Genomic DNA, 27,765 nt, shown 5'->3' on the forward strand with positions numbered 1-27,765 from the left:
CCAATGGTATAGACTGTGCTGTAAGTCTAGAGCATATGATGTGTGTGTGCGTGTGCGCGTATGCGTGTGTGCATATGTGCGTGTGTGTGTGATATGTTCCAGTAAAGATATCACAGAAAAAGTTTATGATTCTTTGTACGAGGATGGACTTGACTGAATCCAAAACAATAGTGCTTTATGGACTCTAGGCTTAACACAGTGGGTAGTGAGTCAAATTTGTTTTTCCAGTAATTGTGCGAGTAGATTCATAATGTATTGGCACTGATAAATCTCTCTCTCCATAAAGACGACTGGGAGAGTAAGAAATAGAGTAAAAGAAGTGAAAGAATTCAGTTCTCACCCCTTTAGAGTCAATGCTGCCAGGCTTTGCGTTGAATTTGACTGTCTTCAGACGAGCTCGCTCTTTTCTCTCCACCCTTATAGAGACAGGGGGGGGAGAGAGAGAGAGAGAGAGAGAGAGAGAGAGAGAGAGATAGTATAGTATATGCCAATAAAAAATATAACTAATACATTTTATCATTTGAGTACATCATTTGAGAAGGCCATTTGAAATTCAGCTACAGATTTTTTTTTGTTTTGTTATTATTTTTAATATTATTTAAAAAAATCTGAAAACAATGAGACAATTTCCCTTTATTATTAATAGTGTGCTGAATTAAAACAAAAGATAAAATGTTTGTAATAGTGTGTACCTCCTCTTGCTGGGGATGACCCCCATCTCCTCACTGTCTCCATCTGGAGTGACTCTCCGTGCCTGCCACCATTCATCATCCGAGGCATTAATCACATGCAGGATGTCTCCATAACGGAAGCTAAGACCCTGACTTGGCAGGCCACTGTCCTTCAACCGGTCATAGTCGAACAGGGCCCTGTGGAAAGAAGACACACACACACATACACACACACACACAGTTAGTCCTACAATCCTTGTCTGCAGTAGTCTGTCACTATGACAACCCAAATTGGGGTAATGACAGAATATGTCTAAAAACACACGTGCTATGAGAGATCACACACACAAACCTAACAGTTAAACAATTTAAAAATCTGTTTTCAAATGTTACATAAGAACTCCTTTAAAGGACTATATTGATATGGCAAAACTTATGCTTTCCATCAGTTTCGAAATCTTTTTGCAGCTGCACCTGAATTCCTAGTTTAGAAAGCATAAAATCTTGTCTGCAATGGCTTGACTCACAGCTCTGAGCTGTCTCTCTCACTCTCTGTTCTCGTTCGCTTCTCTGTTTCTGAGACAGAGGAAAAGGATCCAATGGCAGGATCTCAGCACTGCAGTCAAATCTCCCTGGAAACTCGAGGTCTGCTGACGTTATCATTAAAACCAACCTTGCAAATCATTAAAGTTTTTTGATAAATTATCACCAGATCTGACAAGAGATGTAACACAGGAACGAAGGAATGAATGAGACCATGACTTTAAATAAATTTCCGTTTAACTTTAGCTTATATTTAACTGGTTTCCCAAGCAAAAGCTACAGTAGGGTGAAGAAAAAGGAATAAAAAAGGCTCGGATGTTAACAAAACCTCTGTTATCCTCTCAGAGGGCCCCAAAATTCCTCCTTGAACACTTGAGAAAAATATTAATTACACCAAAGCCATTACAACAAAGCCATTACAGAACAATAAAGACATTTTGATTGTCAAATCTTGAAGTCCAACATTCTCTAGACTATATCAATGTCTATGTTCCATGTGTGGTCTGTATTTCCTGCTCTATTCCTTCTGGTGCTGGTGAGTCACTCAGCTGTTACTATGCAAGCTCTGGGCTCTCATTCAGCCTGATTTAGATAAGGAGAACTTGCATCCACAGAATAATGAATGAAGTCTGTGTCTCAGTTAACAATTACATACAGGATATGAAGAACACCAAATCCAGGCTCTCAGTCTCTTGCAGTGAAAGAACTCAACTGCAAGAGGTTAAAGAGCTGACATCATAGACATTGTTGGTACCACAAACACACACACACACACACACACACACACAAAACCAAAAAATATGACACTGACTGGTTTGATACTTTTTGCCATCTGAAATGAACTGCAATAGCAAAGATAATTATCCACACACATATCCAACACACACACACACACACACACACACACACACACACAAATGAAGCAAAATCACTAAGAGAGTTTCTTAATTGTGAGCCTAGGGCCACTCATTTTTGTTGCGCTTATAATTAAGGAAATAAGCACCCCCCTCCCCCCCGCACACACACACACAAGCACAAACACACAAACACAAATAAAGCTGTAAATGGCAAATTCTATAGTAATGACTGTTTAAATCTGATATCTGATTGAGAAAGTAGTCATTTGCTAAACAAAGATATGTTAATGTTTTTTTCACAATGTGAAGTAACAGCACTACACTGAAAAAAGCTCCCAACAACCACCCAAAAATGGACTTATTTGGTAGAACCCCTGTAGGTTAAGTGCTCCTATCAAAAAAGTAAAGCTAGAACAAAAATCTAGAAAACAGAAAACTATTTTATATGACTGTACCTCTTCTATACGATAATCATTCTTCCAAAGCTTCAAATAAACTCATGAAGACAAGCCATCAATCATGTCTTTTAGCCAAACATACAAATATACAGTACTGATGTTAAGAAAAAGTCAGCTAAACTGAAACATGCTACTGCATTTCACTGACACAAAGTCAATAAAGATTCAATAGTAAAGGAAACAAAACAAATCTCTGGTGTTTTTGATGTTACAGCTTAACAACTTGATGACTATAAAAACACTCTGATGAGTACACACTAAATGCTCTCAACTTTACAGACCCAGAAATCAGTCAAAAGCTCTGCTCCCATACCCTTCATCGAGTTGACACCAACAAGACTTAGGGTATTAGAAGGACACATAAGGATTTTTGTTTGTCACAAAAAGATGCTTGCTAATGCCATTACAAATAAAGAGCAAATATTCATAGAGCAACATAATGATATGTACACACATAACCTACACATACAAACACAAGAAACATGCACACACTGCCATGGCAACAGTGAAGCAAACATGAAGATTGATAAAGGTTGCCAGATCCTTAGACAATTGCTTAACCAAAGGCTTTGGTTTGTCAGGCCATCAGTCCATAAATAAATACAGATACCAGTGGAATTACACAGAGATATCAGAGGTATACAGCTGGGCTTTGGTTGATGGAGTAAAGGCAGAGTAACTGCACTAGCCTATGGGATTACTCATGAAGTGGAGAGGTCTATCATACGGTAGTGCTGTGACCACTGAAACACTGCCATAGCTGCAATGTTACACACATTCACACTACACAGAGTTAAATCTGTGCAGAGAACAAAAGTGGATTGAGGTGGTCTGTTCCTATGGTAACATGCATGCGCTGTTGTTAATTATACAGCATTTTGAGATGATAAACAGTGCATAAATAATGAAACAAACAAAACAAACTAAAAACAGAAACGGAAAAAATAATTCAATGAAATAAAAAATAAACATTTGATGTCTTTTATAATCATTAATTCACCTGTTTGAGTTAAATTATATAAAAAGAATGCAGGCATTCAGAAGGAATACAGAGTCCTCAAAGTATCATAAAGTTCCATACCACAGCATTAAGACTGACATAAAACCAACATCAACAAACACCTAAACAAGCAGTTTTCCCCAGAAGGTTTAATTAGAATACAGGACTAGGCTCAGGTCCAGGTTGAGGCTTGTGATCAAGTTTGTGCCTTGGTTCAGGTTAATATTAGACTCCATGGCTATAGGGGTTATTTTTGGATAAATTTAATTCTAGGTTTATAATGCAGATACCCAAACATATACTCATCAGCCATTCAACAAATGTTTATACACAGGTATAATCATACATAATATATACAAAATATATATATATATACATATATACATATATATATATATATATATATATATATATATATATATATATATATATATATATATATATATATATATATATAAAATGTCCTTATTCATGAAGTCATCAGTCATCATACATTTCAAAATTTAGTTGAAATATTAATGACCTCTTCTGAGTGAGCAATGATTTAACTAATGAAGCCCATTGGGACCACAAACTATGTATAAGTGCATATGATATGTCTCTCCTTCACAATTCCCACGTTTCTTCGGTTATTTTCAGGTTTTTGTGAGGCATTTTGAAATGTAGTAAGGCTGGAAATCTGCAAACCTCAAAACCTCAAATTAGTTCCTGCTGTATTTCTCGTTCACGCAATCACCGCAGAGGATATGCAATTTTTCTAAATTATCACAGATTTGGGCCAAGGCATGTCATGTGAGATCATCACAACAAAAAATAAATAAGAAGGTTAGAATAAGGAAAACAGTATAGAAGTCTTGTGTCCTGTGTGTAGTCGAAAGCTGATCTATGGCCTTGTTGAGCTATTACAACATGAGAGAAACGAGGTTATTGCTCTGCAGTAAGTAAATGAGCCCCAGTGGGATCTTCATTTAGCAAGCTAAGCTTTTTCTTTCTACTCCTCTCCCCATTCTCTATTACCTACATTACTAGCAAGGTGCAATGCTATAGGCCATTTACCTTTCACTTTCATTTACCTTTTCACAGGAAGAGCAGCTAGATAAAAATAAAAGCAAAAGTGAATTTGGATGAAAATGCATACCTGCTAACAGGCCTATGTGTCTGTGTATCTAACAGACTTCTCAAACACTGTCTCTCTAACACATTTCTCACTCAAATTTATAGTCAGGAGAAACTGAACCTATGCTTAATTTATATTTTTACACTTTTTGTGTAAAAATATTTGTATACTTCTGTGTGTGTGTGTATGTTTGTGTGCATGTGTGTGTCTGTACCTGACATAGAGGGATCGTTTCTGATTGGTTCGGAGGGATCCTGATCCGGAGCTCATACTGTGGTTCATCATCTGCTCCCTCAGGTCATGAATCTTGGCCTCGAAGCGCCCGTACTCTGACAACACAAACACAAACAAACACCACCCTGTCAACACATTACTGCTACTAACCTTTACTAACCTAATGCACTCCCACCTCAAACAGAGTGCACTCCAATAGCAGAGCCGTACAAAAGCACGCTCGTTGTTTGAAGGTAAAAGGATCAGAAAAGGATCAGTGAGGATCAATACAGGACATCAATACACAGTGCTATTGATACTGAGGTCTGATAGCAGTGGTTTACTTCTCAGTCTTTCACAGCCCACCATCATAATACAGCCAAAGAGAGAGAGAGAGAGAGAGAGAGAGAGAGAGAGAGTGAAGGGGGGGTATAGTGTTCATGTTCATTATAGACAACAAACAAGAGTTTCTCATCCTGAACTAAACACAAACACAGACTTCTAAAAGTTATTTTTTTTCTATTTGCATTTCCCTAAATTTTCCTAAAAATGTCAGCTTGTGACACAATAACATTTTACAGTTTCCCTTAAAATTCCACAAATAAAATCTCAGTCAGACTAAATGCTTCCTGTCATTCATAAAACACCTTCTTTCACTTTTCATGCTATTAAATTAGACATTTTGATTGGAATGTACATCATTCTTAACATTTACAAAAACTCTACTAAATAAAGTTATCTTTACCTTTAATATCTTTAATACCGAATCCCCCAAGCAGCAAGACAGACCATCCGTATATTTTCATCCTTATATATTTTTAAATACATTTGCATGACAGCTTGTTGACAGAAAGAAATAGTCTATGCTGACAAACTGCTCATTATCTCCACACTTCTCTTTCTTAAAGAACAACACAGCAGTAATACCCTAAAGACAGCGGTGAGACCAAGTCACCAGTGGAATGGCTGCAAAAAGAGGACTTAGATTTCGGAGGTGAACAGAATGTTCATTGAAAGTTTCTCATTATAGAGTTTTCAATAACTTTTAAGCATGGAGAAGTTATTGGAAAAAATAATGATCCAAAAATGTTTCTTGCCTTCGAAGGAGAAAAGTATATAATGAAACATCATGAACCTGAAGGTTTCATCCATAGCACAATCCACTTGTCTCCTTTAGAGAAAAGTGTTACAAATCAGGACAAAGTGCTTTTCGACAATGTTAAACACGCTATACAAATAAAATTTTATTGAAATTTTCTGATCTAACATAATTACATTATTAAAAAAACATCCTGATGAATATGGTCTCCTCCAGGATGACCCTGCCCCCATCATTTAGGGCACGAGGCACTCGTTGTATGGTTTGATGGTTATGAAATAATCAAGAAGTAACTCGTATGCTATGAGGTTTTTTCCTTCACAGTCGCCAGATGAGCCCAAATGAATGCCAATGGAAGATTTTGGAAGGGTGTAACAGACACCACCACCACCACCACCACCTCCATCACCACCACCACCACCTCCATCACCACCACAAGCATCAACTTAACATTTAGGGAAATATCAATTGGAAGAATGGTGTTCATCTCTCCAGTACAGTTCTAGGGATGTATAGAATCTAGGACATGCTAAAGCCCACCACCTTACTAATATTCTTTGTTTTTTTGCCACATATCAGCATTTCATATTTAACTGTCAGATTAGAACACAGTATGGTTACATTTGTAACTATGATTAGAATAAAATTAGTAACTAGATTTATTCATTCATTAATTCATTCATCTTCTACCGCTTATCCGAACTACCTCGGGTCACGGGGAGCCTGTGCCTATCTCAGGCGTCATCGGGCATCAAGGCAGGATACACCCTGGACGGAGTGCCAACCCATCGCAGGGCACACACACACTCATTCACTAGATTTATTCATTTAACAGAATTCCCTAAAATTTCAAAAAACCTGTTTATTATTTTTACCAAGCTTAAAAATAGCAACAATCTTAAGCCATTCACCTCACAGCCATGCAAGATGTTCTTTACTTATGGGGAAAATCTGTAGGTGTATCCAAACAGGGACTGATCTTCATTAAATTCCACTGTTATAAATCCACTAAAGAATAATCTGCCATTTGAGACTTGAGGTTGTAGAGAGAAGAATCTGTGCTGCAATAGATACAACATAAAGAGGCTGGCTGGCAATCATGACCTTCAGGAAACAATGGTAGGTTAAAGAAAGGGCAATCCAGTCAGACATGAACACTGTGCAGGGCAAAACTTTAACCACTATATCCCAGAAGCCAAAGAATTGTATCTCTGTTACCACAGCTTTACATACTATTTATTACTTCTGTATGTCTACTGTAAATAGACAGACATAGTAATAATTGTAAAAGTGACATGTACCAGAAAATGAAAGACTTTTGGAGCAAAGTGATGTTGTGTTAGTGAGTGATGATGCATATCAGTTTCTGGAGTGTACTTCAGTGACACTTAATAAGAGTGCTGCGCTATTACACACACTCACTCACCCCCACACACACACACATATACACTTTTCTTACTATCTTTGTAAAGACCTTACACCTAAATCTATCCCGACCCTTAACCACTGTGGCTTTAGTAAACTCTGGACGTTTATTTTGTGCAAATCATGATCAGTTAGTTAAAAAAAGTTCAAATAGTCTCCCATTCACATTCTGTATATAGTCACCTTATATGTCTTCCAAGCAAAGAGACAGAAACATATAGAGTGAGGGAAAGAGAAAGGATGTACAAAAAAAAAAAAAAAAAGGCAGAGCTGTAGCAAGCACATTTTTGAGACACTTCAGACTAAAAGACTGAAAGGCTGAAAGATACACATACTCTCAATGACAATATTATAGCATCATTTGTTTAAAATGCATGGAAAAAAGAACCGGTGAGATCAGAATCTGTGGCTTATCTGTGAGACACATTAGTGTAAAATTAAATGTTGACCATGACATGCCAGCAATAAGGAACTGCCATAGGAACTATTCTAAAAATAGATCATTAACAAAACAATGACCTAATCTCAACCAAGAATGAAACCTGTGCAGAAGAACAAGCTCTCAGACTGCACCATGGCACATATTTACACTGCAGCTACCCCACACATGATGGAGGATTAGTAACAGCTCACATGGAAACAGTGCAAGTCCGAGTATACAGTACCCGCTTACCGTTCTGAGTCCTGATCCACACACCCTTCCTGCTACAGCTGTGGTCCTGGAGAGACTCTGAATCTCTCAATCTCACACTTTAATCCATCTCCAGCACACACATCCAAACTAACACACAAACACACACTGTGCTTTGCAGTCACACAGATAAAAAGTGCTCCAAAGAACAAAGACTAGACCAGCGTGGAGCAAGTGAGTGAGTGTGCTAGTGAGAGGGAAAGAAAGACAGAGAGTAAAAAGAGGACAGGGAAGCAGAGAAAAAGAGAAGGACTGAAAGGAGGAAAGAGAGAAAGCAAGTGAATGAATATGAGGGAATGGTGAAGGAGGAAAGAGGATGAGAGTGGATCAGTGTAGAGAGATGCTGTCTGCAGCAGTGTGAGGGATTGGCCGCTCCCCATATGTGCTCTCTCACACGCACAAACACACACACACACACACACATACAGTACACACACACACACACACACACACACACACACACACACACACACACAGCCCACCACACAATATGACTCTTTCTCTTCCTCTTCTCTCCCAATACTACACTGCTATTCTACAACCGCAGCATATTATAGCAGCATGAATCTGTCTTTTCTCACTGTCATATTTTTACTTCTAACCCATGTCCTTTAATTCAACCCTGGATCTTTTATATCTTTTAAAATAAGCCCTTAAAACATAAGAGAACAAAGCCAATATAAAGGATGTATCATTTATGTTCTCAGTAATATGAATTATTAATATAATAACATTTCACAAACAGGACTTGTATTATGAGGAAGATAATATAGTTTGATGGTTAAGATATTATGAGCTATTCCATGGCTTCTGCAAGTTAACTGTAATATGTTTAATCAATATTTATTCAATTCTAGATCTAATGAACATCATTTACAGTGAGATACAAAATATAAAACCGGTCTTCAAAATAAGCTAAACATTAGTAAAACTGAGGTAGCACTTTATAGTAGAGTATCTACCGTGTACATACTCTACATCTTGAATATTAAAGTAAATAATAACCTAAATGACATCTGTAAAGTTTCTACAGCAATGTTCAATACCACAATACAATAAAAATCCAACATGTAATATGTAATTTTACTTGAGTATGTTTTAAGAGAAGTAGCACTACAATTACTCTGCTATTTGTCCTTCTACTGTGAATGTGACTTCCCTCTCCTGATTTTAGAATTGTTTTCCAATGTAGAAAACTTGAGTGACAACAGCAGAGCTTATACCAGCTACTAACTAATCATGGAGGTCATAGAGGGAGATGGAGATGTGGAGAGATGCTTCCAGCAGCATTATTGTAGCCAGAACATCTAGGACTGCATCTAAAAGGTTAGTCTGTAGTTATGACCAGGAAGGGAAATAATATTTTCAAATACTGTACCATCATTCAAGTATTTGCTCTCATCTGTGAAGAGAACCCTGTAGCTTTGCCCCCTGTATTATGTCTTTTGAAGAGTTTTGTAAAAATATTAACAACAACTGAACAGTCTGTTGTAGAAATGTTATAAACACAGTTTTGCCATTACTCCGTGTCCTCACATGTTACGAAATCCTTTCTTTGTTAAAAGTGTAGAGGCAAAAATACAGCTAGATCACAGAGAATACCATAATCTTCATGTCCTTGACAACAAAACACTAACTACAGAAATGTGAAGGTTTTGTGTAAGGATACTGTGTGCATTAGGGTTTGACAGATGTGGAGAGTGAGTAGAATTAATCAGGGTGCAAAAGATCCACCATAGCTACTGCTTCATAACCGTCCATTTTTATGAGGTCCAAAAATGACTAGGAGTGAATGGGGATGTGATTACTAGGAAAAAGTGTTGTGCTAATTTCCATATAGATGAAATATTTGTCTCTATGAATATATGAAAATTACTATTCACATTTCTATGGATAACAGTCTGTATATTTCAATACATTTTACTAGTTGTTCTTTTCCCCTGTATGACTGCTTATAATAATGCACAATATCTCAGTATGGATTCCCATTTCGCTTTTTTCTTATTCCAGCTCTGAGAGATTTTCTTTGCCACTGTTGCCTCTGGCGTGCTCATTAAGGATCTGTAGCCTGCAGCTGGACCACAAGCACCAATGTCCTCTCATAACACGGCGAGGCCCTTAAGCAAGGCTGCATTCTTATGCAAATAAAATTTTAATAAATGTTTAATACCATCTAGTAAAGTTCCTGTCATAAATTTCATTGAAATTCCTGCACTGCAAACAAATACTGTCACTTTTTAATATAATGCTGCAATAATTCTGCATTCATCTAAAGGTCATAAAACTGTAACTCTCCTCATAATTCCTCGAAGGAGTTGGGTTGGGTGGTGGGGTAAGACTGGTGTTCTCTTCAACTTGGAGTTCAGCAAGTGACATCAAATCAACATGGCTGCACAGGAAATACACAGTAGCACTTATTACTTTTAAAATGAGTTATGTTGTATATTTACTTATTATATATGACTTATTATATATGACCCCCATGAGCTCCACAACATCATCTCTTCTCAACTCACCCCCCAGCTCCACCTGCTTCATCCTCCCTAACTGCAGAAGTCTTAGCTTCTTTCTACCATGAGAAGACTGAGAATATCTGCAAGACCTTCACTTCTGCCCCGACTGCACCTATATCTCACAGTCAGGATTCCCCTACTCCTTTGTTGTCACATTTTTTAACTGTAGCAGCAGAAGAGATTTTATAACTCATCCGGTCTAGCCCATTCGATCCACTCCCTTCCACTATGCTCCAGACCATCTCACAAGACTTTCTGCCCTTCATTACCACTATCATCAATGGATCCATAGCATCTGGTCATGTACCAACTACCTTCAAGAGAGCAAGGGTTATTCTCATCCAAAAGAAACCTGCTCTGGATCCATCAGACATCAGTAACAACAGACCGGTATCACTTTTCTGTTTCCTTTCAAAAAGTCTTGAATGCATTGTCTATAATCAACTGTCTGTCTATCTCAGCATGTCTGGCAGAAATATCATCATGGATGACGGCTCAATCCTGAATGCTGATCATCCCAGATGATTCATCCCCAGGTCATGCAATATCCCTTCATAACGATCTGATCTCCCCTTCAGTCACAGCTCGCAACCTTGGGGTTAACCATGGACAATCAACGGTCTTTTTCCTTGCATGTTGCTAATGTGACACGCTCATGCTAGTTCCTTACCTACATTAGAAGGATTTGACCATTTTTGTCCACACAGGCTGCTCAGGTATTCAGTCTCTTGTCATCTAAAGACTGGAATACTGCAACTCACTGCTGGCAGGTCTACATATGAACGCAATTCGTCCTCTGCAAATGATCCAAAATACAGCTGCAAGACTTGTTTTCAACCTTCCAACCTGCATGTTCTCGCATACCACCCCGCTGCTCACTCCTTCCACTTGTTTCCGGTAGCTGCACGCATCTGATTCAAAACACTGATGCTTGCCTACAAAGCCAAAAATTTACCAGCTCCCTCTTAGCTCATAGCCCTCATCACTCCTCGCACTGCACCTTGCACCCTTAGAGCTATTAATACTGCTCGACTGGTCCCACCATCTCTCAGGGTAAGAGGTAAGTATACTACAAGACTCTTTTCTGTTCTGGCACCAACATGGTGGAATGAACTTCCCATAGGGGTCTGGACAGCTGACTATTTTCATACAACGGTTGAATTCCTACTTATTCATGAAACACTTCAACTAGCACTTTCTTCCCTGTTTGTTGTACTGTATGTGTGTACAGTAAATTTTGGTATGATTTAGGTATCTTAAGTCTGTAACCTAGTGAACCAGAATTCATTCCTTTAATGATGGAGACACTTTTCTATGAATGTATTGCCCCTAGTAGGCTAGGTAGACAAGAAATACTGTACTTATGAAGAGCTAAAATTCTTAAAGCACCAAGTGTCTATTTTTATATGAGCCTTTAACCACACTTGACAAAGAAATTCACTGCTGAACACAGGAATAAACAAAACATGAGGAAAATCTTAGCCTCTGGTAAAAAGTTAATTAATGCACTATATTTAATAGTATTATTTTAGTTTTCCTAAATTGTTGAAATGATTAAAATTGCAGTCAGTACATTTAAGATTATAAGCTTATTTTTTTAAATTACATTATGTGCATTAATGACCTGTAAATGTCTTTGAAATTTATTTGTGAAGATAATTTATAATTATCTAAGATATACAGTATAACATTCTATATTGTCAGTTAAGTTCTTAATTCTGCGCGATGCAATCTGTTGTCCTTACATCTGACACTGACACTAACAACCAGCAGATGGAATAATGATGATTATTCTAGCTTTTAAGCTGAGCTCTGAACTTTAGAGAGTCATCAGGATCAAAGAAGACTGTGAGGACAGATTTGAATGCACGTAATGATGATTAATTCAGCTGCTGCTCTGAGCTCACACACATATATCACCTATAGCGTGCCATCAGTATTATCACTTTATCTGTGCAAGTGTAAAAAATCATGCTGAAAATGCATCAAAACCACCATCTGCTACTTTACTTGTTTTTTAAAAAAGCCTTGGTAATGCTAACTGCTGTAAATCTCAAAGGAAATCAGTAAAGGAAGTGGAAATTTGATCTTTAACTCTCCTGCAGTACAGAGTACACTATTGATTTTATATATCTTCATTTTTAATTGGACAAAATTAAAATGAGTACTAAAGCCATTTAGTAGGAAATATCTGAGAATAATCAATATTCATATTTATACATTACCATGCACTTCATTGCATTACAAATGCATAAATAGCCCAACTGACTGTTGCATAAAACTTACAAGCTCTATGGTACAAAGGATGTTGGCTTTTGTGCAGACATCTTTGTTTTCCGATAACATGCCAAAGATGCAGCCAAAAACAGTATATCAGTATAAGAAGTTACTGCCTGATGTTATGAAATGAGACTGAAATCTGGTTCAGACAAAATACTGTCAGATATTTAATATATTATTCAGTCATAGTTCTCTAAAAATAACTCTTATTTTCTCTGGCTGTGTGTCTGTAACAACATGCACACTAAATTCAGAGCAAATAACCCTTTCAGGCATGTCTGAGAGTAATGACATGTCTGTGGATACAATAGCTATGAAAAAGTAATAAGTAGACATCTGCTGTAGAGCAAAAGTAATCAGTTTGTCTCAACAATCATCTCATTCTGAATTGTTTATTTGAAATATCACCCAAAAATCGAATATGTTTGCCCATGGATGGATTAAATTAAATGTAAAGATACAATCTGAAAACAATATCCTTGTCATAGTGTCGTTCCCTTTCTTTATCCTGACCTTTATACATACAGTAACTGACCTCACTTCCCATGACACATTAGAGAGATTTGTTTGCAACAGCTTGTAACTATGTTTAGAGTTCCAGCTACTCTGCTTATAAAGATGGAGCTTTAAAGCTCCTGCCATCTCTCTTCAGTTGCAGTGAGTATAAGACCATTCTAAGACCATTAAAATAGCTGCGGTTCCCTAGAGTTAAGAAACTTTTAGAATTGGTTTCAAAGTCCACAGATAAAGTGTTAGTGGTTGCAAGTGTGTGATAGACACATGCACCAATGAAAAATCTTTTGCTCTGTCGTTGAGAACCTGTAGGTCTAAAACTACAAAACATTTTACTTAAGTTACTCATATGTATTTTACTGTAGTTCTATATTGTATATCTGGAATTTAGGGTTGTTTCCCAAAAATGTTTGGGAACACCTGTGCTACAAGCTGAAAATAGCCATCAATTAATACATTTCCTATCAGCATTAATGTCAATGTTGCACAGGATATGAATGTGAGTTTCACTGCTCTTAGGAAGGGTAAAATAGAATTCTAGTGATATATGTACTGTAACTATGCATGTAAGTAGTTACAAGGTAAGATGCCATTTTTTTGGAAGGGGAATGTATGCATAAAGACACAAACATATGTTCCTTTAACCACAGTTACATTCCTCTCATAAGGTTTACTGGAGGTTGTAGATAACGTAGTTAAGTTTACAAATGCTCGTAATGCTAGCCATCCCCTTTAGCAATCTCATATTGCTATCTCACATATTTTTACAAACAGAAGTACATTTCACAAGCATACACAAATGCCAGTGATGTCAGTGCTGTCCACTGGAGCTCACAGGACCCTGAGTGTATTCAGTGGATAAAGAAAAGAAAAGCTGTATATTCTTAAGTTCTAGTGTTTATAGCTCTGATCTCAAATCTGAAATGAAATGAAATAGTGTTTTAAACCATTGTGGTAATGATCAGGTGTACACAAATGTTTGGCTATATAGTGTAGGATGATGATTTATGCACTGATGACTCTCTCTCTCTCTTTCTCTCTCTCTCTCTCTCTCTCTCTCTCTCTCATACACATGCACGCACACACACACAATTACCATATCAGCGTAATTACAAGAGTTGGATAAAATTAGAAAGATTAGAATGAGTCATCAGAATGGGTATGCTGTTCCTATGATTTTAGATAAAATCAAGTGAGATTAAGCATCTCTAACAATATAAAAAAAAAGACAGAGGTATCAAGTGTAGTTGTTTTTTCTATTTATACTATCTCCCTCACTTTCCTTCTCCCACTCAAGCTTCCTCTTCTCTCTTCTACTTAACCCCTTAAGCTCCCAGTTTGCCAGTTCATCAGCATTCAGGTTTTCCTTTCAAAAGCATAGAACATAGAACTCAATAACTTCTATGAATTATTCAATAAATTGGTAAGCCCAAGCTTCCTTTCTAAATCTTTACAAAAATGCAAAGGAGGCTCATTGCAGACACACAATATTTATCCATTCCTTCATCTTTGTAAGCTTTGGTGTTTTTGTTTCATTCCAGTTCCAATGATCTATTTTAATTTAAATCCAACATAAATTTTAATTAGACTTAAGTAAATCTCTAACATTAACAAAATCAAAATGTCAGACAAGGTCAAATTATAGAATTAAACAATGGCTGGCCTTTGGAAATCTTAAACAAATAGGTGATTATATTGATTCAAGTCTTGCTTACATTACCCCCTACATACACACACCCACCATCATGCTGATCCTCAAGCATGTGAAAGCTTTGCATATTACATTTATACAAAAAGGTTATAAAGGCATTTTAGTTTAGTGTTAGAGCTTTATCAAGCAAATATGTCTATAGTGGTATCTCTCTCTATATATAATAATTAAAATAATTAACACTTTTTTATTAGTTAGTACTTGAATGAAGCTCTGGTTTATGTTCAGAAGGGTGACAAATAGTAAACATCCACAAAAAACACGGTTGTAAGAAATGAGACATGACATGACAAGATAATTAATATGCATGAGGAATACTGTCTTATTCATCTTTCATGCATAGTATAAGGAAGTCTCAGAGGTGGTGAATTTCTCACTGTATTCACACTGTATTGTAGAGTGTTACCTCCGCTTTTGTACCACTTCACTAAATACATACAAATGTACATTTATGACCACAAAAATTGCAACAGCGTGCAAAGGAAAAGGAGAAGAAACTTGCCCAACAAAAATAGCAACACGCCAGCTTTCACTGGTAAATAATTGAGGCATCAGCATGACAATAAAGCCCTAGCGAGTCCTAACGCTACCTGGGCCCATCTGCCAATCTGTGTGACTGCAATACAGGAAGCCCTATGTGTTTTTCCTGCATGGGCAGAAGAAAGTTGCTGCCTCAGTGCTGCTGCTTGGTTAGCTGAGCTGGGTACATTCAGCCCTACAGAAAACAGAACACAGTACAAATCATGTGCCGCATTAGCAGCCTTCGGTTTCAGGTCAGCATCACTATTAGAGCTGACCTCTGCAGTTCGCTGAAGGGCAGTGTGAGATGCCGAAGACTAGAGGGACCTAAGAGATAATAATAGGATTAATGCTAGCAGAATGTGCAACCACTCTAATATGAAGGCAGATATACAAGATAGGCCTAAAAAGCGATTAATACCTTCCGCTATTGGTTATGTAAGGAAGATAGACTAAATCGGATATTTTCTGTTAGACATTTTAGCAGAGTACTGGGACATTTTGATCCCTGTTGAAGTGGGTTTATGTGTATATATTGTATGTGTCTGGATGCACAGTATGTTTAAAACGCAGGGTCTAAACAGTAGACATCGGGAGGTGAAAGAGGGAAAAGGAAATCAGAGGAACAGGGAATACGGATAAAGAGAGCAAATGCAGTGTCCAGGAGAGCTAACAATTTACTTTATACTTAGCTATAACACACAGATCAGATATTATCCTATATATGATAATATCTTGCAGTGCTATAGTTATTGCTGAATGCACTATTTGTGGGTGTTACTGTGTGTGTGAGTGTGTAGGTTTGTGCTGGCTGTGTGTGTTCTGTGCGTTAGCGTCAAGGCAAGCATAAGAGCAGGGTGTAGCTTAGTTAGCTGTGCAAGCAGGCATATATAGAGGGTAAAGGTGGAGACAGATCAGGTAAGTGATCCACAGAGACCCTCCCTCATTCCGTGTTAGAGCCCCATGATGAGAACGGATTCTGGGCAAGATTGAGCCCATGCCCCTAAAACCCAACTGAAAACCTGCCAGACGACCTAAAACTGGACAGGATTCTTCTGGCACATTCTGTGACTCTATATAAAGATACACAGCTGATGTTTTTAAAAGAACACAATGGCCAGAAGATTATGGTTTTGTTGGTCTGTGTAGACAGGTGTTTCTGTGTGTGTGTGTGTGTGTGGGTGTGGTTTGTGGCGGGGAGGGTTGGGTTGAGGATCTGGGGCTGCAGGCTGCTCTTGGCCCAGACACAAATTGTGTGGCACAAACCTGTGGCTGGAGGCACAGCCCGACGTGGAGAGCACAGCGCAAGCTCTGATGAGTGAAAAAAAGAGAGCAGACATCAGAACAGCTCTGATCTCTTGCTCTTACCACACATACCTTACATCTTACATTACCACCATACGGAAGGGGGACAGTAGAAGATGCTTTATGACCTCAATCAAAACTCTTACTACATTTCACACAGGATTAGAGCAACACATACTATAAAATACTTATAAAGTCGACTGTTTTAAATAGCCTTCAAAACTGTGTATTAAAATATTATAAATAATTGCCCTGGTTAATACTTCTGTGTCTGAGTACTTGTAAACACGAGGGTGCTCTGCATGGATTACATATAATCGAACAATGGAAATTCTCAAATTTTACTGCAGAATTAATAAACAAGTAGAACAATGTTATTTCTAGTTCCACAGATGTCATGCTATTAGGCACTAAATTTAACCAGGTTTTTTTTTTTTTGAGAACATGCGTCAAAGTGAAGCTTGGATATGCCCCTATTCTGACACACATATTTACTATCAACATTCTACCACACCATATAGCTAACATGAAATATATTACATTTTATTAAATACAGTGAGCAAGCATGTGGTACCAACAGTAACGCAGCACATCTCCCTGCCTCAACCAATTAGTGTTTGCCTGAACAATGTTGGGTGCACAGCACTATAGAGACACAAAAAGCATTGTTAGGATTTTGAACTGCACTTGAGTCCATCAATGTGCCTCCTCTTATGTAATTTACCCCTTGAATTGTATATAAATGTATATTTAACACTTAGAAGTATTAACCAGGCTTTAAATGTAAAGCTGAACAACAGCACCATACATAGATTAATCTTGTTATATAAGTATGGACATGCTACATTTGTTTTCCTCAGCTGTGAAATCCAGAACAGCAGCCAAAGCAGAAAACACATTCATTAATCACAGAAGCTAAAAAAAAAATCAAACATTAAAAAAGTGTTTCGAATGCCTGTGTTAGTTGTATTCCTGGCCTGCTTGGGGCTGCAGGTCACCTTGGTAATCTGAGTAGCTTGGTTAAATTAAAAACAAAACATTCTCTTCTGGCCAATAATAGGTCACTAAAGCTGTCCATCACTCACCCTCAGGCCGGTATTGGGCAACGATGGCCACAGTCTGACCCGCCCCCTTGAGTGCAGCTGCAGCCTGTTCATGTGTAGCTCCTCGCAAATCAATGCCATTTACCTGCATGCAACACACACAAACACACACACACACACACACACACATTAACTCTTGTTACTCTTTGATCAGTGATCAAAGCTAGTATAATACAATTGAAACCATTGATAAGTGATGTTTTTGAGTGAATATGTGGAATAAAAATGGTGTGTGTGTGTGTTGCTCATCAATGGTTGTTGAGCATGTAAAAATGTAAGTGAGTAAATGAAGGAAGAAGATGGAAGCCAAACATACAGATATATTTTAGAGATATTTTAAGCAAGCGAGCAATCATGAGCTAACTTCATGAAGATCATGAAGGAACATAATAGTAAACTTATGCAGCCTGCAAATCTACAATCTAACCTTTCTGCAAGGGTTTTTAAGTCATATTCCTTTAATGTCCATTATCATAAAAAGCTAACTTATGAAAGAGAATCTGATTAAACTAATATTCACAAGTGCTCCTCATCCTAAAAAAAGAACACTATCCATCTAAGAAACATAAGCGAACAAGGCTGTATTTCTGACAAAACTTTTGAATTATATCATAATTATATTAGATTTTATATTATAATTAATTGATAATCACTAATAAATCTTTTACTGCTAATGCTAGTTAGGTGTCTAACATAAATTTAATTTTGTAAGATTAATTATTACTTATATTATACCTATATTATATTATACATTTCAAGCTAGCATGCTTAGACAAGCTAATGACAGGATTTTTGAGAATAATTCTGAAATGTTACTAAACCTCATGCCAGCTATATTATATGTGCTATTCTGATTAGTAATTTCTATTTATATTCTTCCTCTACTGAGTCATTTCTATTGCTTTTGTTGTTAATCCATCATCTCCATCGTAATAATGTACTTACAAACTAAAGTGATATTCATTAGTAATAGGCAGGTAGCTGTCCTTCCTTGAAGTCATAACCTTCACTGCTAATGCTGTTAGATGGGTAACATAATTCAACAAGCTATATGAGAAAATTGTATGTTGAATTTAATTATTTTTAATTATACTTTTATACACTATCTCACAAACAATAAAATTCAGTTTTCCAGATCTTAAAATATGTTAAACTTCAGAGTTTATACATTTGTTAGATGTTAATAGATCTTACAAGCATGTACTACTCTGGAGCAGTGAATAGTGGTGTAAAGTCAGGACATTACATCAGCACAGATATATTTGAATACCGCAAAATAAATCACCTTATCCCTGGGTATTGTAGGATAATATGCAGTAGGGCTTCTATCCTGAGACTCAAGACTGCATGCTGGAGAATGGAAAGTCATTTTGGGGGAAAAGACGCCCCAGGCTAGGGACAGCAATAAAGCAGCTGTTCTAACACACATTCTGTTTCAGAGTCATACAAATATAAGGCATTCATAGTAGAAATCTTTAGTGCATTGACTCAGTTTCACTGTGGAGAAAGCTGATGGAATGGATCAGCATGGAGGGGTTCAAGTGTATGTGAGTAAGTATGTGCAACCTATTGTGTTTTCTTGCTCATTCCATCTTTCCTGTTTGTGTGTGAATGTGTTTATGTGTGAATGTCTGCTGTAGTCTGCAGTATAACCCATGTACTCAGACTCATTTGACAGCAAAAACTCACAAGGCAAACCTGAGAGCTATTCTTAGACTCCAAATCAGGCCAGAACACCATTATCTCTCTCTTTCTCTGTCTCTTCCTTCATCCTCATTCCCATGTGTCTACTGTTCCCCAGTCTACGCCTTCAGTCTCATTTCTCCTCTTTTCATTGTTTTTGCCCCATCTTTCTTTCTCCCATTTGCATCGTTAGTGAACTGGTCTAACTATAAAAACTGCAGGAAGTCCCAGTAAATAGCAGAGAACAAGTAGTGTCGATGTCTGATTAGGAGTGATGAAACACAGGAACTGAGCATGTCTGATTTTGATTGGGGTGCTTATTGAGGACAGCTGATTTGGAGTGGTCTAAGTCTGAAAGTATTTTATTATGAACGATGAAGAAACTGAAGGTGTCTGATTAGAGATATTTGTGTCATTCCACAATTATAGAGCCAAATAGAGCCTGATGAGCTCTAATGAAGACACTCAGGAAGCTGACTTCAGGCAGCATATTTTGGTATCCACTTCGTGATGCTACTTCAATCTTAATTACTTTGCAAAAGCTTCTACTAATGCCTTTTTTTTTTTTTTTTTTTTTGACTAACATTTTTCTGTGGAGACATTAAATATTCTGGCGCCATCTACTGCTGGACAGAGAATCTGCACTATTTTGGCGTTAAATGCAGATAGACTTAGGTTATTGATATATATTTTAGTCATTTTAAATAAAACACATACTGTATATGTGCATAATCTAGTCTAACCAACATGTATCATGTATTAGTTCCAAAACTTTTAAGAAAAGATTAATGTACAAGACTGATCAAAGAGAAAGGTGAATATTGATGAAAAGAAAAAAAAATAAATAAAAATACTGGTAAAACGAATAGTTTCTAAATAAATAAATAAATAAATAAATGTGTGTCTTGGCACAAAACTTACAGACAGGATCTGATCTCCTCTTCTCAGCTCCCCGCTCAGGTCAGCTGGTCCTCCTGCAAGGATAAAGGACACGAAGATTCCCTCGCCATCTTCACCTCCTACGATGTTAAAGCCCAGTCCGGTGGAGCCCTTATGCAGAACAATCTTCCTCGGTTCCCTGTATGCACATGTCCAATAATACATCAGCTCAGAGTCTGTGGGGCTCAGCATCTCTCCTGACCCACACACATACGTGTCCTGGAATGCTGTATACATACACACTCGTAGGCCAGCTGGCCAGGTGCTAGCTCACAGTCTAGAGTGTGTTTGAGCACAATGGCTGATGCCTAATAGGGGACTGCTCTACTTTTAGAGAATTTGTCCTATTTTCAGTGGTTTCTTAGAGCGCACACACACGCACGCACGCACACACACACACACACACACACACACACACACTCCTGCACACGCACACACTCCTGCACACGCACACACACACACACACTCCTGCACACGCACGCACGCACACATACACACACGCATACACACACACACACACACTCTTTCACACACACACGCGCGCGCACACACACTCCTGCACACGCACGCACACACACCCACACACGCGCGGGTTAAATAATAATAATAATAATAATAATAATAATAATAATAATAATAATAATAATAATAATAATAATAAATTTATTAAAATTATAATAAATAAAATTATCTATTATTAGACGACCGTGATCAGATACTTCCCATGTTTGTATATAAAGCAGGGAGGCCACTAAATGATTATCTTTTTTTTTTTTTTTTAAAGAAATACATTTTGGTCTCCAATATTTTTAAGATTATTTAAAATGTATTTTTAAAAACCTGCTAAAGATCCATAATAAAAATACGAAAAAGAATAATTTCTAAGACACCTTAGAAAAGTTGTCTTTCACAATATTGCAATACTGTAGATAAGGCTCATTTCAATTCTCTGTTTACTTTTTTTCTGACCCAAAAAGCTCCTTCGCCTCACATCCGATCAACAAAAGGGAAGGAATCGAAAGGGGTAAGGCAAAGAATTTTCAGTGTTGAAAATGCAATTCCTCTCACAGGCATTAGATTTTAAAATGTTTTAAAATGTTACATTTAAAAAAAGCATAATGTGAAATACATATATATCAGGCAAGATGCCACAGGTCAGATTGTCAGACTCAACCAATTAAATAACATGAATTCCGGTTGGATCATGTAGACAGGTTTCACACAGATATACAGATAGCACAGTGTGAGAATGTTCTAGACACAGTGCTTTAACACAGCAGGAGAACCATAAATACATTACCACAACCTTATCTCTGGTCTGACTCCTCTGTGAGCCACTTTCTGAGCAGATGGTAGATCTTTCCTCTGTCTATCTCTCCCTTTACCTGTCTAGCTTTCTTTCAATCTGTTCTTCCCCCCTAGTGCATTTTATCCTTCTACTCCTGTCTGCTTCACTCTGTCTCCCTCTATATCTGGGTTGGTGCACCTCCAGGCCTTCAGGCCAGTCAGAATCACAGTGGAACACAGATGGGGAACACAAACTAGAACACAGCAGTATTGCAATGTCAACTTAAATGAAAACAGTTGAAATATAATGTTGAATTTTATTTCATACATCTTGCAAGCAAGGTAAAGTACTAAAAAACTTAAAAGCCTATGTTATAATTACAGAAAATGGAAAAGGACTATGGGAAATCTTTGTAAGCAGAACAAGGGGTAGATAATATCATGTGGCCTGGATACAAAACCATAAAAAATATTTCAAAGGCTAATTTTGAGACTTTAAATCATCATCATCAACAACAACAACAACAACAACAACAATAATAATAACATTACCATGTTCCAAACAGGCTATATTTTTGCCTTTTTACATTTTTAGGTTTCATTTCTAATTTCCATATCTTAAAATTCTAAGGGTTACTGACAAATCATTTTGGCTGGAGGGGTTCACATGGGAAAAAAGGTTGGGAAGGTCTTTATAAAAATGATGACTTTTTAAATAGCAGTTTTGAGCCAAATATAGTTTAGTTTAAGGACATAAAGGTCAAAGTCATGTGTAAAGAATGACCCAACTGTAAGCACCAATATTTAGGACATACTGGCATTTGAAATATGGGCCAAAAGCAACCACTGTGCAGCTGAAAGTGGCCCATCTTTGAATGTTGCACCTCATCCTGGTTCTCATCAAAGTTTAGTTGCAGCTGTGTTTTGATAGCTGAAACCAAATGCTATTATCCGAATCTGGGCCAGATGAAATTATTATCGGTATAGTCGGTAAGCCACTCGTAAGGGTGTACCTGTATGTTCAAGCTTTAGTGTTTATACACAAATTATTTTCCTAGCATTTTTCATGACATCTGCATCTAAATGTGTTAAACAGCTTGAACACAGCAAATTTTGGAGACATTTTTAATTAATCAGAAACATTGCAACAAGTGACTTGCCCAAGTCTACCCTTCCAGATTCAACAGTTACCAATACCACTGAATGCCTTCTCTTGGTCTGAGACCTGGGATTTTATTGTGGTTTGCATTTGCTGTAACAATGACGGTGTGCAAAGATTGCATTTGCTGTCACATATTCCAGTATTTTTGATCAGATATAGCAAAATCAGAAGAATTGGTCTTGCTCTCCCACTTTCTTTCAGAGGAACTGTAAGTGATTAAGCATAACTAAATATTTACTAATAATTCTTATACATATTGTATAAGGCAGAGTCTATCCTGGGAACACTAGGTGCAAGGGACACACACAGTAATAGTCTATCTAAATAGATCTTATATCTTATATCTATGACTGACATCATTGCTTGAGGCAAATGTTGGCCTTTTGCCATCTAACTGAACACATTTCCTTTCATACTACTGTTATTAATTAGTAGTTTACTGGATAGTTAGTTCATCATTTTGAAGGATAATGAGAGCAGAGAATGTTGGTCAGGGAAACGTAGGAGAGCCCTTTCTCAGTTTCTAGAGTTACCTATATTTACCACTAGATGGAAGACATACTCTACATACTAAGATTGGAACTCTGCTGCATAATATCTAGTAATCAAATGATCATAATATCTATTAGTTCTGCAGTCGACTAAAAGATTACATATACCCAACTTTCAGTGCATCTCTGCATTCCAATTATGAACAAATGAACAGCAAAATACGCATGCAAGAGCAAGATATAAACATGTCATTTAACATTCTACAGATAATTCTGTGGTCTTACAACTTCTTTTACAATACTGGAAAAGTATTAAAAAAAAAAAAAAAAAAAAAAGGAAAATAATAACTCGCTCACAAGATCAAACATTCAACATTTAGCAATATGCTGATGACTGGTATCTAATTCCAAACTGTAAAAAAGCCAGTTAAGGACAGGAAAACACTAATTTACGAAATACCCTTAAAGACTATGTAAATTCTAAACTTAAATTCAGTTCTCTGGAAGCTCATTTGCATTAATCAGTACAATATTTCCTGCTGGCCAGCTGCCTCCTCATCCTGTCTCATTTGCCTTCTCTCTCTCATTTCCACCACATTTGTCATCGTGAAACCTAATGCCAAATGGAAAAACAAACAAAACAGATTGTGCTTACTTTAAATTCTAAAAGCCTCCACTGGTTTGTAATGATGTGTGAATAGCAGCATAGATTATACCGCAACCACACAGTTATTTATGCGGACCCACACGTCTCACTGTATCTAGCCATTTATTTAGTGTCACCTTCAATAATTGCAGCCCTACCGTTCACTTGAAAAGGAAATGAAAATTCTAATTCAGGCTTCCACAGAAATATTCCATATAATGCAATGGGATTCAGATTCCATACAAAATCCCTGAGCATAAATCTCAAACATCCTCACTAACATGAAGATGACTTAATCAAGGGCTTTTTACTGTAGAACTTTACCAGCTCTGAAACTTAACAAAATAGAATGAAAATGTGGTATTAGGGCTATGATTGACAGATGATATTGGCAAAGATATATACAAACAAACCATAGTACCATTATTTAATTCAGTTTGGTAGACTTCCATGGGCCTGTTAATTCCGTTAAAATTCACTATAATTAACAGTGAAGGAAAGGAAATATGAGACATTTAAGTCCAGGGAATGAGTGTCTTTGTTTATTCATCACTTTGTGCATACATATGCTGGAAACATTAACTGCATTAAAAGCACTTTAGAACACTGGATGGCTGATATGATCAAAGTGCTGGACACAGTGTGTTTGAACAAGCTTGAATTTCTGACTAAGCCTAAGAGTGTGTGTGAGTGGGTTAGAGCATCAATTCCCCTTGTTCGGTGAAGGCCACAGCAGATAAACAGACTGTAGCCCATAAACACAGTCAGTGGGTAAAATAAGCAGTGTGTAAATACATCTGGTGACAAAGGTTGTGATGTGGATTGTTATAGAGTTGCATTCAATGTTAAATGACCATAGTCATTACCATGTTTCCCCCAAAACCATTGTTCATTTTTTCTTTCCACTAAGGCAATAGCATATCCCCTATAGCATTCGCAATGCAATGGATCAGAAAAACATCCTGTTTGGTACAAATGTATCATTCAGTGTATTGTATATCAGAATGGAAACACACAATTGTATCGATACAATGCCTATAATGCTTTTATAAAAATATATTTATTTAAAAGATTGGGATTTCAAACTTCAAACTTCACAGGGAGAACATGAGATGGTCCACAGAGATTGTAATCTGAGCTCAGGATCGAACTGGAACCTGGAGCAGTGAGGCAGTTAGGCTACAAACAACAACACCAAGCCTTCCTTATATTTCCAATCCATATAATGCACTAGAATACTGTAATATAAGATGTTATACTGTAATCTCTTTGACTGGCAGGATTGTTCCTGTCATCCCAGACAGGATGGTTTGATGCTAGAGGTGAATGGGCACTTAAATAACTACTCTCTACAAATATACAGAGCAGAAAAGCATATTAGAGCACACAAGATGTCAAAGCTTGGGTTTGGGAAAAAGAGCAAAAGAACAGATATCAGTCCTGTCAGCTAAGTACAGGAATCTGTGGCTACAATGGGCAAATGTTTATAAAAACTAGACAGTTGAAGATTGGACAAATGTCTTTTTGTCTTTTATCAAATCTTTGGCTGTCTAGTTTTGTCAAACATGTGCCCACAGTAGCCCCAGCTTGCTTTTCATGGAGGACACAACTCAATTATTATATTTATATGAATTCCCCATGTATTGTTTTCTTTTCCATTTTATACCTAAGCAAAATATATTGTTTAATCTTAATATTATATAATATTAAATGGCATGACAGTGCCATTAAATGTGTAAGTATGTATGATTACATATCCACTCCCTGCATATAAACTAATCTTTTGCCTTAATCTTACCACATTCTCTTCATGCTGAGGCAGTCAGCAAGCCATGATGTGAATCAATATCCTCCAGACTTATTAATGCTCCTGAACAATATCAATATTGCCATACCTCCTTATCTACAAGTCTACTATACATTAGACTATAAATACCCCACAGACATTCAATGTCAGCAATCAGACTGCACCTAACACATGTAGGGCGATGTCTGTGACTCACAGAGAGTCCTGCTAAAAGAGCTCTAAAAGATGACTGACATATTTCCAATGGCCTTTGCTTAGGTCAGGTCAATAAAGTAATGTAGCTTTCCAGGGTGTCTCTTTAGCTTAAGCACTGCTTTAGAATTCTATAAATATCTTTATAGAGTTTTTCAGTTTTGTGACCGCTAATTTAATGACCTGCAGTCTTATTGACAACAAACTAACTGTACAGTAAATTGCAGAAAAGGCCACTGTTCTGGCTACAAGAGTCTACAGACACAGCCAAGCTGCTGAATATGCTGCAGATGCTGCTATACACTGGAGACATTTCGGTTTGAGATCAAAAGATGAACATGAGACGATGAGTCAGAATTTCACTTAGTGGAAGGTTTTAGACTGGCCAAGTCAATCACCAGACCTTATCCCCATTAAGCATGCATTTCACATCCTGAAGAGAAGACTGAAGAGAGAAACCCCACAAAATAAGGTATTTTCAACCAAATACACTGGGAGGAAAGCCACCAAAGATGTGCAAGTTTTTTTTTAACACAACCCAAATGTCTTCAGCATATAGCAAAAGCAAATCAATTGGCCTTGCAGTTCAAATACATTTGAAGAGTTCTGTGGCTCTGATACGGTTTAAAGAATAATATTGCTTACATTATATATTCTGTGTAGAGCTATTGCTTACACACAACTTTATGAAAGAACTAGCAAAGCCTCTCTAAGCACTCTATGCTCTATCTGCAGTAAAATACTGCGGCTTAAACCTTTTGAGAGCACATCGGAAGATAGAGTGAGTGAGAGAACGGGGAGCAGGAAAGAGAGAGTTTGATTATTTGACGGTTCACTTCCCACACTGAAATTGGATTAGAGACTAAAGAAGTAGAGAGCAAGGGAGCCAAAAAAAGCACCACTGCAGTTAGCAGATATAAACCACATACATTTTAAACCAAATTACAAAAGAACAACCTTCTCCTCAGTCAGTCACAAGCTTCATTAAGTAGCTTACATCTCACACAATACAATTACATTCCTTTTTTTTTGCAAATGAACAATTTTATCCCTCCATTTACACCTTATATGCAAATTGCAAACAGACTGTATCATTACAGAAATAACCAAAGGGAATAATTTCCTCCTGCCAGACCGCACTGTGATAACCTGTCCAGAGCTGAACTTCTGAAGTTTTTTGCACTATGAGTGCTATGAGTATTTACTGTAGTTAAACATGTTTGTACAAAACAACAACAGTAGGACAAGCTAATTTTTGTACAACTTCAGTGTGATGGTAGAAATAATTTAGTAATAATTTCAAACCATAGGTGAGATGTGAGTGTGTGCTGAATTGATTCACTGTCTTTTCTTTAGCAGATCAACACTCAAAAGAAGCTCACTGAATTTTTCCACAATAATTACACATTAACATTAATAACATTAATCAACATTAACATTAATATCTTGCTATAATTCAAAAAAATTATTTCTGTCTGTCTGTCTGTCTGTCTGTCTTTACTAGCTGATAGAATTGACAAGTTCTGTCTGTGCTTTGGGA

The 27,765-nt window shown here is 37.1% G+C and overlaps 1 protein-coding gene across 19 annotated transcripts in view; it reads right to left on the bottom strand.

The window, feature by feature from the left end:
* dlg2 (discs, large homolog 2 (Drosophila)) overlaps positions 1-27,765 on the bottom strand; it is a 194,733-nt gene that overhangs the window by 11,952 nt on the left and 155,016 nt on the right. For 15 of the 19 annotated variants that reach the window (XM_060895353.1, XM_060895357.1, XM_060895356.1 and 12 more), the window contains 6 exons: positions 20,623-20,779; positions 18,001-18,103; positions 16,877-16,921; positions 4,861-4,975; positions 693-869; positions 341-416 (listed from right to left, as the gene is read on the bottom strand). In XM_060895353.1, coding sequence (XP_060751336.1) covers positions 341-416; positions 693-869; positions 4,861-4,975; positions 16,877-16,921; positions 18,001-18,103; positions 20,623-20,779 — 673 coding nt within the window. The remainder of the gene's footprint in view (positions 1-340; positions 417-692; positions 870-4,860; positions 4,976-16,876; positions 16,922-18,000; positions 18,104-20,622; positions 20,780-27,765) is intronic. The other 4 variants (XM_060895369.1, XM_060895364.1, XM_060895365.1 and 1 more) reach the window with 1 other exon arrangement.

Source organism: Tachysurus vachellii, chromosome 20 (genome assembly GCF_030014155.1).
Source record: "Tachysurus vachellii isolate PV-2020 chromosome 20, HZAU_Pvac_v1, whole genome shotgun sequence".
NCBI lineage: Eukaryota > Metazoa > Chordata > Actinopteri > Siluriformes > Bagridae > Tachysurus > Tachysurus vachellii.